Source organism: Pholcus phalangioides, unplaced genomic scaffold (genome assembly GCF_987345545.1).
Source record: "Pholcus phalangioides strain wild (caught in Gottingen) unplaced genomic scaffold, Ppha-v1.0 ptg000009l_1, whole genome shotgun sequence".
Taxonomy (NCBI): Eukaryota; Metazoa; Arthropoda; class Arachnida; order Araneae; family Pholcidae; genus Pholcus; species Pholcus phalangioides.
The window spans coordinates 55,710,048-55,723,136 of record NW_028301602.1 but is presented as its reverse complement, the minus strand read 5'-3'; the positions used below and the strand labels follow the sequence as shown (position 1 = coordinate 55,723,136).

The window sequence follows — 13,089 nt, the reverse complement described above, 5'->3', positions numbered from 1 at the left end:
TTTGTCAGACATGCCAACGAAAAACAAAAAATCTGTCCACCAGATTTATAAAATATTTTATTTAAGTTTTGCAAAAATAAGGAAAAAACAGAAATAGATAAAAGCAACAACACAACTCTCATATCCACATGACTGCCACTACTGATACATAACCATTACATGTACAACATGTAGCATGTACTAACGGGACCCAAATAAGATTTTTACGACATTCCCGTAACAATGATGTAAATGTAATAACCACAAGTGTCTTCCATTCAACTGTTCTAGCGGGGGTGCTAGGCGGGAGGACACGAATGGTTTCATAATAACCATTTTTTATATGTAGTTTTTATTATATATTTTTTTTCTTTAATAAATATAACCAGCCAGAGCGAGTCAACCAAAACAACAAGACCGAAGCTAATCCTTAACTAAAAAAGACAATCCCCCATTTAAACTAATACCACATTGCTCACCGAAATAGGTGTAGAGCGAGACGACTCGGCCTGGCAGTTATATATATATATGTACATGTGTATTTCTCTTTCCTCTATTCAAGTTCTTCATGTATTTCATGTCCACAACACATGTGCGTACTCATACTGTCGTATTCACGTTGCTCACCGAATAAAGTGCTAAGCGAGATGCCACGGGTCATCCCTAATTGTATATTATTCCCCCCCCCCTCAATATTTCTATTTTGTATATTTTCATTAAATCCACCGGAGGGAGTGAACTCAACCCAATAAAACTGATGCTGGCTTCTAGTCCGCAAGTCATCAAACCCATTTTCTCACCAATAAGGTGTTTAGCGAGATGACTCGTTCCGATGGATATTTTATATTTCACAATAAGATTCTCATTTCGTTGTTGTTTTTTTTTTGTATCCTGTGTATATAATATGGCAAGTGTAAGATAACAGATAAAATGGCATGGGGGGGGGGCCTCAATTGCTTTTAAAACCTAATGTGTGCACATTCATCCGTCTTAACGAAACCCAGAAACTTTTCTCCAACCCCATCTCGTCTGTAATCACCCCAAAATTTGTTAATTGCGACACTACTATCCGGGGAAAATATGTTGTATGGTGTTTTTTTTTTTTTTGTTTTTTTTTTTTTTTTTGACACAAAATAAAGTGTTCTGGACTCTGCCACGAAGCTGGGCTGGAAGAGATCTCGGCAACGGGATAAGTCCAGTGGCAAAGTTCTGGCGTTCATTCATTCATTGTCACCTGTGTTTCAAATGTGAGTGCAATTATTGAATATTTGAACCGTTGTGGGGTCCAGTACGTTCTGTATCGAGACTTTTTAACGAAGCTCGCATTTGTGCATCGAAGTTAGAAACCACAGCAGTGCCGTCTTAACGCATGGGCCCACCCGGGCACCTCAGGAAGAATGAGAAGTAGTTGAATTTTTCGAGAATTGGTCAGGTAGGGCCTCAAAAAAAATCACTTGGCCCGGGGGCCAATGATGCTGTTAAGATGGCCCTGAACCACAGAAAACCAAAATCAGCCAAACAACGATCGTGTGGATGTTGGTATCTACCCAGAAAAAAAACTAAAATAATAGCTCTTTATCTACAGCGAAGCTTTTCATCGTTGTGTGATAACAGATCACAAATTCAATTCTTTCATCAGATCAGAGCAAATATGATCGGTTCCGGATCGAGTCTAAATATGTTTTGATGTGATATATTTCGTTAATCGTTGATTGAATTGAACAAGTTTTATGATTTTCCCGATGAGGAAAGTCTGTATCACGTAGTAGGGTGAGAGCGAGAAAACGTTCCCAAATTTCACCGTTATCGATCTCATTCACGAACAACGTATACAGGTCGTGGTATACAGTAATTAAGAGAAGAAACGTCCGGGGATACGTGTAAATGAATTGATTGAATATCTATCGAGGTTACCTTGGTGATTGGAAATGTTTGCCTGTCCGTCAGCATATCACAAGTAAAGCGCTCTAAATAACTACAAGGAAAAAATAAGTCCGCATTTTTAAAGACTTGTTTTTTTAAATATGTACCTTTCATCCTCTCTATTTTCCCCTCCATCTTTTAATATTACTTATGAGTGGGGAAAACCCAAAGAGTATACAGTATATGATTTCGGACGGGATGAAAAGTTAAAATAAGCTCTGACACTGTCGTCGAGGAGACAGCTCATTTAGCTCCTCATGGTGTGCCGTCGAATCCGATGACTAGGTCTCTTTCGAAGCAAAATATCGGAGACCAGCAGAGATCCTCTAATATAATTAGCTCTTTTTGGTTGATTTTTTTATATCGAAGCAACCAATTATTTTCGATTCATATTATTCTACTTTTAAGGCATAACGCACGCCGCTGTTTGGGCTGCATGCTGCTCGTACATTACTCAAGCTACTCCTTCGAACTTGCGGTCATCGGCTCAAGGTGTCCTTCAAGGTTTGCATCATGGTCTCGGAAGAGGTTGCGGTGCCGTCATTGGCGGTATATTTGTCAATTACTTCGGTAAGTGAAGTTCAAAGAATCCCCCGTTTTCAATTACAATTGGTTTCATAAAATTTCCCTTTCCAGGGTCGACTAATAAATACTGATGGATAACTGTCGAAAGAAATTCATTCTTCAAAAAATACTCCGTTGTAACCAAAATTTCAAAAGTTTTGTTGGTGTACAGTAATACGAAACCTAGAGTTTGAATTTTTTTTTAAATACTCATTTTAAAATATTAATAGTAATTTATTGAATAATATAACATAAAACCAAGTGTTTTTTCTACTTTTTCTGTCGAATGTTTCCAGGTACGCAGGTTACTTTTCGTGGTTACGGTTTCGCCTGCCTGATTGTTCTTATCCTCTTCGTCTTCATCAACTACTACAGAACGGACAAAGGCTTCGCTTCCTTTCAAGACGATCAAGAGCCTGACACTGTCGTCGAGGAGACAGTTCATTTAGCTCCTCATGGTGTGCCGTCGAATCCGATGGCTAGGTCTCTTTCGAAGCAAAACATCGGAGACCAGCAGAGATCCTCTACCGCTAATAACAATAACGAAGGTACGGGAGGTTATGGCACAGCTAATACTAGCGGTGGCTTCCTAGATATACCCAATGCTGGAGGTGAGGATATAGCAGAACATTTTTATATCTTGATATCCCACAGGTTGATCTTGATGCACCCACACGCAACAGCGTTTATAAAATTTGCAAAAGTCATCGTTACGTGTGCTATTTAAAACTAATTGATAGCTGTAAAAGAGATTTTGGACAAAAGACAAAACATGTCGAGGTTTAAAAATAGTTTTCAATTTTAATCAGTCCGGTTTAAAAAAGTGTTACATTTTTTCTTTACTTTAATTTTTTAGGCAACTATGTTGGAAATGTCGGTGGTACAAACTATACAAAAGATTTCAATATGAATACTACGATCCCACAGAACAGTGGCTCAATTGCACTGACCCGAAGAGCACTAGCAGCAGCGTTTAATCCAAAAGGTATATTGGCTCAAGCTACTAGTCCAGAAGCGGTGTTTCAATACGAGTTTATTCGACGCGATTTCAAAGTAGGTGAATGATGAATTGAACCTATGTCATATTAATCTACTTTTCGTGATTCAATTTTTTTCTATTTGCTCATCAGCAATAAAACTCCTTTCAAAAAATCAATTTATCATTTCTCTGTCTCTGCTTTGAATTTTTTTCAAAGTTCGCCCGAATACTATCTTGCTATTATTTTTAAGTGCACCCCGTTATTTTTTTCAGGCTTACGACGAAGTACAAGCCTTAGTAGCGAGTGGAAACGACAGCCAATTTTCCAAAAGTGATTTACTCGTCGGACCAGCTCCAGAGACTAAGCCGTTCATCCAGCAACCTGAAAATGAAAGTGACAGTCAATACGACTGGTGAATGCAATAAATGAACATTTGCGTACGATGCATCAAACGCATACGATTAAAAAACGAAGAGAAAAAAAAATTTAGAATATCGTTCCATTGATTAAGAAAAAAAAAGAACAGTCTTCGCAAAATTCCAACGTTCAACTTGTGTACTTACCTAGTGTAAAACTAAAACATTTCAGTCCCGATAGCTCCAAAAGCAGCAAAAAGAGGAAAAACAGAAATGTAGTTAGCTTTAATGTCGAGTATAATATATATATATACATTGTGATTCTGACAATTAAAAACCAAAAATATATTGTATATTACTATGTTCATTGAAAAGGAGCCGGAATATGTACGTTATCGATTGCTTAAAAAAAAATCCATATACGCAATTAAATCACCGACGTGCTTGAAAATGTTCGAGATATTTGTAAACTTGGGTGGTGATTTCAGTATTCAATAATTACGTTCTTTTTTCGCATTCATAATTTTGTTCGAACCTATTTCGTTGAATCCTCGTAAAATATTGAACATTAAAAAATGAATACGCAGAGATAAGAGAAGTTTTACTCGAAGCTTTAGATGTCAAACGCTTCCATGACTGCGTGTATCTCTTCCTCTCACTGTACAAAGACTGCCTAGCATTTGTTGCATATTTTCAGGAGGTTGCTTTTTCCGGAAAATCAACCTACAAATTAAAGAAATTTCGGAATCATCGCCTAATGTCAGTGGAAAATATAAGCTGTTTTTTTTCTAAGACTAAATGAGTCGAACACAAAGAAATTGATAAATATAAAATAACAGATGGGGAATGACAGTGAACATTATTAAACACTTCGATTTAAAATTTCCTCTCCTCAAACTAGATAGAATATTTTATGAAAAAAATTTAGTTTAACACGAAATAAATATATTTGATTATAAAAGCGGATGAAAATCAGTATTAGGTATCTGGAAAAATATTTAGTTTTATCATACGTTATATACATATAATTAAGTGGTTGAAAAATTAATGTGAAACATCTAAGGGAGGAGCGGGTGCTGAATCTTGTTTCAATTACTTATTTGGCTTCGTTCATTGTGTTCAAGATGAATAAACTTTTAGTGGAAATGGCAGTTTCGGAAATAAAATAGTTTTGTGACTATATATATATATACTGTACATATGTTGGAAGAAGATGTGATATATTACAACATAGACAACCTCTAATGTTCAGCATTCTTTTTTTTTCTTTTTTTTGTGGTCCTCCTGTTATGAAAATACGTACGGTATATGTTTGGTTCCTGAGGCTTACGGTTATGAGTAAATGGCATCCCAACCCTGAGAGCTTTCAAAAAAAAGAAATTGGTGATAATATTCCCTGTTTATGTTAGAATTCCCAGAGAGTATATGAGAAGGTGTGACCATTTCTTTGATGTAAAGACGGAAAATAATGTCGTTTTAATGTAATAAAAATGATTGAAATCTTTATTGTGTTTGCCTGTCTGTAAATAAATTAGCTTTTCATTTTTATAATATCATGTTGTTTTTCAAGAAAAATTGGAAATGGACAATCAATCGTAATGAACGCCGCAACCCTTTCAGACCATGTACGCCCAAATGTGGGAGGGAAGGTTGCTTTTCTCGCTTTAGATATTTTTTTTTTTTTTTTTTTTAACCTGGAAGGAGTTCAGCCCCGACTTCAAGGACTATGTGTGTGAGAGGACGAAGTGTGGGCCCTCCGTGAAGTGGCCGGCTACTTCAATTAAAATTTGAACCTTCGTGAAATTTTTCATTTAAAAAAAAACACTTTTTTTCTGCTCATTTCATTTTTAAAAAAAATGCTATTTGGTAGGGAAAGAACCCAAGTAAAAACCTGACGTCATAAAAGACGTTTTGGCAACTCTTAATACATCTCAAAATTGACGTATATTTATTGATCGTTATTTCCATTCCCACACTTTTTGTTCTATCGCCACCCCCACCCCAGAAATTTTTTCCCCTCATCGCCCCAAATGCTAGTCAACCCATTGGATTCTATGTTATTTCCGTTGCTTCCGTACCGCCCCCTGGACCATTCCATCAGGGAAGCTGATCTAGACGAAAACTTTCTGAGAATTTTCCGAGGCGTATCATTTTTATTAGAGGGAGATGATTTATGTTCTAAAAGTGGAAGTATTTTCATATCGAGGTATTTCGGTTGAAAAATGTCTTCCTTAGGGGAAGGTTGAACCAGCATCTCCTAAAGATAAGGAATCGTTGCGGTTGAGCCCGGATTCGATGAAGTTCACGGTGCCAATCTCGTACCTTAACCAGCTACGCTATCGGTACCTTACTAACTATATTCTATTTAAGGATGACTGCACAATTATGGTACAAGCTGTTTGTTTTTTTCCCCATAGTATAGAACCTCTCAATAACGGACACCCATGGAACCGAAAATTTTGTCCGCTAATGAGGAGTGTCCATTAATAAATACGTTGAGGTCATTTTCATCATAATTCACACGCAAAAAAGTTTCCGTTAAGGGAGTGTCTGTTATGGAAAGTTCCACTGTAATACTATTGAACTGGGTATATAACCATATCACTCGTATTTCGCTGGACATTCCCAAATAAACACCATATAATTTGGGCAATCCAGACTATTTTTATAAAAATTCCCCATTTTTTTCAACCCAGCCTATATCAATGATTACAATCAATGCCTGAAAGCAATGAAAGAATTATTTTTCCAACTTATAAATTATACAGTTGAACCAGGGCTAGAACTAGGGGGGGACAGAGAGAGCATCTGTGCCCTGTTCGCCAAAATTTAGTCGGCGGCAGTCTTACGAAGAAAACCCTTATAAAATTATCGGAATTTGAAGTTGTGGAATGGCAAAATCATGTTTGGCACCGGGCGACACATATCCCAGTGACGGCCCTGAGAAAAAAATTACTCACGTCCTGCATTGACATGTCAGGGCCCAAAAGTGAGCCGCTACCCAGCGGTTGAGAAACACTGATCTATGCTATTTCAATTGCTTATGGCAAACACCGATTTCAGCAAAGTGCGTGCGCCTGTAACGAATTTTCGACCGATTTTCAAACACGGAACTGTAATGAATTTCTTTGTCATCTCATCTAAATCTTCTTATCCGTAAATTTGTTTTTCTGAGACTGATAATGTCTTCTTTCTTTCCTTGGAAGACATTCTAATAGCGCTGTTTTTAGGCAAGGTCGCAACTAGATGCTTGTTCAGCCGGGACAAGCATGCATTTTGGCGCCCTTTGTAATGTTGAAAGAGAGGTTGAAGAGGGCAAAATTAGCGCCCTCTCTGGCCCGGGGCATCATACCCGCCTGTTTCCCCAGTTATGGCCCCATTTTTCGGTACTGTAAAAACCTCTTTACTGGTTTTTTTTATTCTCTCTGCTAAATCTTATTTTATTGGCAAAAAACCTCATTAGGAAGAAAGGATTGAGGTTGTGTTCTCAAAAGAATCTAACCTTCAAACCACTTTTAGCGCACATTTGCCATTCTGAAGATAGATTCGGACGTTTTTTTCTGGTGGTTTCATCGTTTGCAAATTAATTTTGAGAGTGTCCAACTGCAAAACGCTACTCGCATTATTTAAAAATTGCAACTATACAGTTGGTTGAAAGTCAAAAATAGAAAAAGAAAGTGAAGTATCAAAATTTTTTGGGACTACCCGAAGTTCATTATTCTCGAATTATTTCCCGAAATCCGAATTCGACTACATGAACATTTTCGTTTATATGTATGCACGTGCTAATATAAAACAGTCGCGTCTTGAGCTGAATTTTAGCCCCAATCATCATCAGAAATACTGCGATCATCAGAATTAATTACGAGCCCAATTAACTCATGTCCACCTAAGAAGTTTTTTCCAAATGCACTTCCACTTTTTTTTCAGAAAGTTTTTGAACCATTTTTTGGATGAAATGAAAGATTCAGCTGATAGAAAATGCTTTGTAAAAAAGGGCCCTATGTTTTCAGAGCACGCATTTCTACAGTGCAAGACTCGTAGAATCAAATTGAACAATCTGGATATTCTAGGAGCTTATCTTTTCCATCTGCATGTATAAAGCACACAAATGAGCTGAACGAATCAGAAATGAATAGGGACACCTACGAACTCGTCCGGGTTGTGTCAACACCAGCTTCAGTGGTGGTTGGACATACAACGTGAACAAAAATTGGTGCTGGCTGCATGCGTGTGTGTGTGTCTGAGAAAGGGAGTGAGAGTAAAATAAGATACAAATATCTCTGATCTTTCTGTAGATTCTCATTTATCCTTTTTTGGAGCTGTTCATTTTAGCCTTCAGTTATTTTTCATGTTTTTTGTAGCGTTTCTTGTGTTTTAGAGAAAAAAAAGCTTATCTTTAAATTTTGATCGGGACCTGGAACAAATTAAACGATTTTCCATTGATATCTATGGGAATTCACGTTTCGCAAACGAACGCGATTCTACAACGAATCATCTTCGTGAGCCAAATCAGCCCAAGTATCACTGAAAAGCGAAAATCTCGATAACATTTGCTTGTGTTACCTTTGTCAGCATTTTTAGCGACAACCGGCTATGTCCCGTATGCATATTTCGCAAATGCACTGCTGTTCCGTGATTACACGATTTTTTTCGTAATATTTTCCACAGAACCAATCACGTTGCTTCAGCCTCTATGATAATTTGCGTAACTCTACGATATCATTTTCTTATCTGATAGCGGAACAAGGTACCTAGATATTTCCATCGCTGTTTCATAAGACATTTCAAATGTGCAATCGCGCTATGTTTAAATGAAACATAAACGATCTTATTTTTTTTAAACCTAAAAATTTATGCATTGAAAGCACAAACTGAAATATTCAAATACACTGCTCAAAACAATTAGGGGAGCACATGGTTTTAACAAAATTACGCAAAGATGTATACCGATGAGTAACATAAAATGAACCATCCATAATTTAAAGCCTAGCAGGAAACGGAAGAAGAAAACTTCATATGCAAATCAAAGTTCATGACGTCAAAAACCAGAAAAAGGAGATAAGGGCAGAAATCGGGATGTTGCAGAAACGTCTGTTTTACTGCCGTAACTGTGAAATTCGATTGCGCAGTATTTTTTTTTTTTGAGACAAGGTGACTTGAGGATGTCTCAACAACTTGATTTACCGGAATCCATGGCATGGCGTGTTATAGGCAGACTGGAATCCGGGCAAACACAACGTAGTGTCGCCAGAAGTGTTGTTGCAAGGCTGTGGAATCGATTCCAAGAAACAGGAAATGTTAGACGTCGACCAGGGCAAGGTCGGCCACGCGCCACTACAGCAACTGATGACCGGTATATACGGTTAACAGCCCGTCGAAACAGAACAGAGAATGCTACGCAGCTGCAAAGACGGTCGCTCTTGGCAACAGGACGAAGGGTGTCCAGCCAAACAGTACGTAATCGGTTTCATGAGGGAGGGCTCTATGCACGTAGGTCAATGGTCTGCATTCCGTTGACCCCACGCCACCGTGCGGCCCGAAGAAGATGGGCTGCTGAACATCGAGATTGGGAGCAACATGATTGAAGCTAAGTGCTGTTTACAGACGAGTCCCGATTCAGTCTGGAGTGTGACACCCGACGTGTTCTGGTATGGAGGGACAGGGGCACTCGAAATAACCCCGCATTCGTTCGTGAAAGGTCACAATACAGACGAGCTGGTTGGATGGTATGGGGTGGAATCAGCATAGGCAGACGTACGGACCTGCATATCATTCGGAATGGCACTTTGACGGCCCGAAGGTATGCAGACGAGATACTGCGACCTCATGTCATCCCTTACGCTGGAGCCATTGGAGATTGCTTTGTTTTCCAGGATGATAATGCCCGACCGCATAGAGCTCGTCTGGTGGAGAACATGCTTGAAGCTGAAACAATACAGCGTATGGAATGGCCAGCGTGCTCTCCTGACCTGAATCCAAGGACGACGCATTGCTGCGCGACCAAGACCGCCTGTTACTGTCCGAGACTTGCAGATTGCACTTCTTGAGGAGTGGAACAGTATTCCCCAAAGTCTGATCGATAACCTCATCGCATCCATGGCAAACAGGTGTGCAGCAGTCTTAGCTGTTCGAGGAGACCACAAGCCCTATTAAAACTCATGCATCATGTCTAAACAGTACTTTTTTTTATCGTTTGCATGTAACCAAATTGTTGCCCTAAATCATCTTTTCATGTTTTTTCCATATTTTCAAAGAATTAAAGCTTGATTCCAAATTTTTTTACGTCTTTTTTCTGTATTGCGCATTGATACGCGTGTGCTATCCATTGTATGCCAATACGTGGCTGTCTCGCGCGGTTTTCTTCACTTTTTTGCTTGCTCCCCTAATTGTTTTGAGCAGTGTAGTTAAAGGTCGATCATGATTTCAAATTTTTGAAAATGAAAAATCTTTGCATGTTTTTAGAACATTATTATTGGTCTTAATAATTTTTTCTACATGTTTTTGTTATAACATTTAATTTATTTACTATATAAAAAAATTTAGATCGGTCAAAGAGTCGGTAAAATATATTACAATATATTGTATCAGCAAAAAAATGAAAAGATTTATAAATCCTTTTCGTACGAGCAGTGGAAAATAAGATTCATAAGTGCAACGAGCCCAGATCATCAAGTTCACAGTCTATTCCATCTACACCGAGGCAGCTGTCCGATTAGGGACTAAGACTACTTTACTACCTGACTACAATGCAGGACTGTTTACTACCAAAATCTCCTAATTTTAGTGAAGCCTACCGGAGTAAAAATTTTGCCTTTTTAAAAATGTATTACTGCCTTCGTCACTCGCTACCATTAACCAACGAATTTTTATTTCTCCCTTCCCCAGTAGCACACCGATATAGAACGACGTGGAGATTTCGATACCGTTCAAAATCGTTACCGATATCGTTCGACGTAGAAATGGCATGCATTTGTTGGTGTAGTTCGACATAGAGAATTCGGAGAAATTTGGATTACTTCAAAACAGACTAATTATCGTACAAGATATTCTCCTTCGAAACGAAATGCTGTAAAAATGGGAGTAAAATTATTTTAGAGAAAAAATAAGATATGTATTTTTGCGTTTATTGAGAGGGTGAATACATTATTACCAAAGCGTTCGATATCAGACACGAAAAATTTCCGATCTCTTTCCGACGTTGGACCGCTATCGGCACGTTATCCTAGCGATATCGTTGTGCTACTGGGGTTACGTGAATAAAGTAAACAATGTTTGTATGGCTTACAACGTGTTAATCGAAGTTATATACATTATATAATGTTAATTACGAAGCCTAGTGACGGAAAGCGCAACAGATCGTACGATATTACGATAGTGGGAATTATCGTAAACCAACGTGATTGGCTGAATAGGGCTCATACAACCCCACACTAAATAAATTTTTTTATGAGCCGTTTTGGATCACCTGATATTTCCCTCTTTCTCGTACAAATCATAGACAAGGTAACCACTATGGCGACTTCCTGCGCGACTCATGGAAGACAAATCTAAATTAAAGAAACGTGGAAATGAATCTTTTTTTTTTCTTTTGGATGGGTGCTAGATATTTCAAAATTTTCTTGTAGTTCAAGTTATCGATCTGCCTGTTTTTGCTTCAAAATATTCTTGATTGAAGCTGCGGAATTTTTTCATTGCAATTTATGGACCCATAATTAATTTTAAAACATCCTAAACTATATAGATTGATACAGCTGGATATGATAAGAAAATACGGAAACATTAATTTTCATTTCCTTGCTCGAGAAGATATAAACAAAAAGTTGAAATCGATGTTATTGCATGAATATTCAACTCAAAAGTACGTCCGGCTAATTATTTTATATTTAATTTTCTGGGCTTTGTACCTCTAAGCGAACTCAATATTTCGAAAATCAAGAATGGAATATAATTCTTAAAATTATTGATGTGGTGGAAAACCCCACTAAATTTCCGCATTTCTACAGTTAAAATCGGCAATTTTAACACTGATTTCTATGGGGATCATCCTTTTGCCTGTCCCTCAAAGTGATTCTGATATAACCTGACGGTTATATAGAGCCCCATTTACATGTGCAATATTGCGGTAGCATTGGGAGTTCTGTAGCTTGCTTGACGACTTTTTTCCTTAGTAAGGAAAGAAATGGAGAGCAGTCATTGCTGAAAATTCTTGAAGCGGGTTTTAAACCCGCTTTTTCTATTTCCCATGTAAACGCGGCTTAGGAGGTCGTGAGCGAGACGAGCAACACATTGCCGGTTTCAGCATCTAAACCATAGTCTCCCAACCTTTTTCATCCCAAATCGCCCCCTTCTTCGGAAAATTTTTTCTCCCATCGCTCCCCAATGCAATCTAACCCATAGGATCATGTTATACCCGTAACTTATACCGCCCCACTGAAACATTAACGCCCACGTTGGGAATCACTGATCTAAACTATGGGAAAACTTCCATCTTGAGTATTTTTTCAGTTTTCATATTATTTCATTAGTATAGTTGTCCATCAGCACTTACTTACACAAATGGTGATATCGGAGTCTACCTATAATTGCACCAACCGATGGGGTAAATTAAGTGGAAGAACCGATGGAGAAGATGGAAATAAACTTCAGTTTCATAAATGCACGCGGTTTTATATTAAAAGAAGCATTGATTTTTTTTAATACTAAATTTGTAAAATTAAACGCATGTTCACGTTCACTTTCTGTTTAATCAGCATAATTCAAAATAACAAATTAATTTCACATGAATTTCAAGCTTGATAAATATTTTTTTGAAATCGTGTAGAAATTGCTTATTACTATTTAGGTTAAAATTTTTATGATGGAAAAAACTCACAAAATATGCTTCATTAAAAATTGCATGTATGTCCTAAAAAAACTTATAATGACTTAAAGAACTAAAATTATCCCTTGTAAATTAAAGAAACAAAGGACGTAAACTTAATTTTGGGAAAATAATGTGACAATTAGGAGTAATAAATACAATTAATACTACTTACATCATCAGTTTTTGCTAAATATGAAAAGCGAAATATGTAAAATAATAAATTTATCATAATCATCAAAGTGTTATAATTACGTTGCTAATACGTAATTATATTATCAATGTATTATAATTATCAAACAATTATCATAGTTTGGCTGCTATTACTAACAATAATTGATTGATTCTATTGCTTTCTTGAAGTCTGGTTCAACTGCATAATTGTGAAAATGCCAATTTAATGCAGTTTTTTTGGATAGTTCCA

General features: G+C 37.3%; 1 protein-coding gene across 1 annotated transcript in view; it reads left to right on the top strand.

Moving 5' to 3' along the window:
• jef (major facilitator superfamily domain-containing protein 6 jef) overlaps nucleotides 1–5,308 on the top strand; it is a 33,759-nt gene extending 28,451 nt beyond the window's left edge. Inside the window, exons 5-8 of the mRNA XM_089236580.1 lie at nucleotides 2,311–2,472; nucleotides 2,763–3,077; nucleotides 3,323–3,519; nucleotides 3,719–5,308. Of these exons, the coding sequence (XP_089092706.1) occupies nucleotides 2,311–2,472; nucleotides 2,763–3,077; nucleotides 3,323–3,519; nucleotides 3,719–3,862 (818 nt within the window). The 3' untranslated portion in view covers nucleotides 3,863–5,308. The remainder of the gene's footprint in view (nucleotides 1–2,310; nucleotides 2,473–2,762; nucleotides 3,078–3,322; nucleotides 3,520–3,718) is intronic.
• Nucleotides 5,309–13,089: the final 7,781 nt, after the last annotated feature.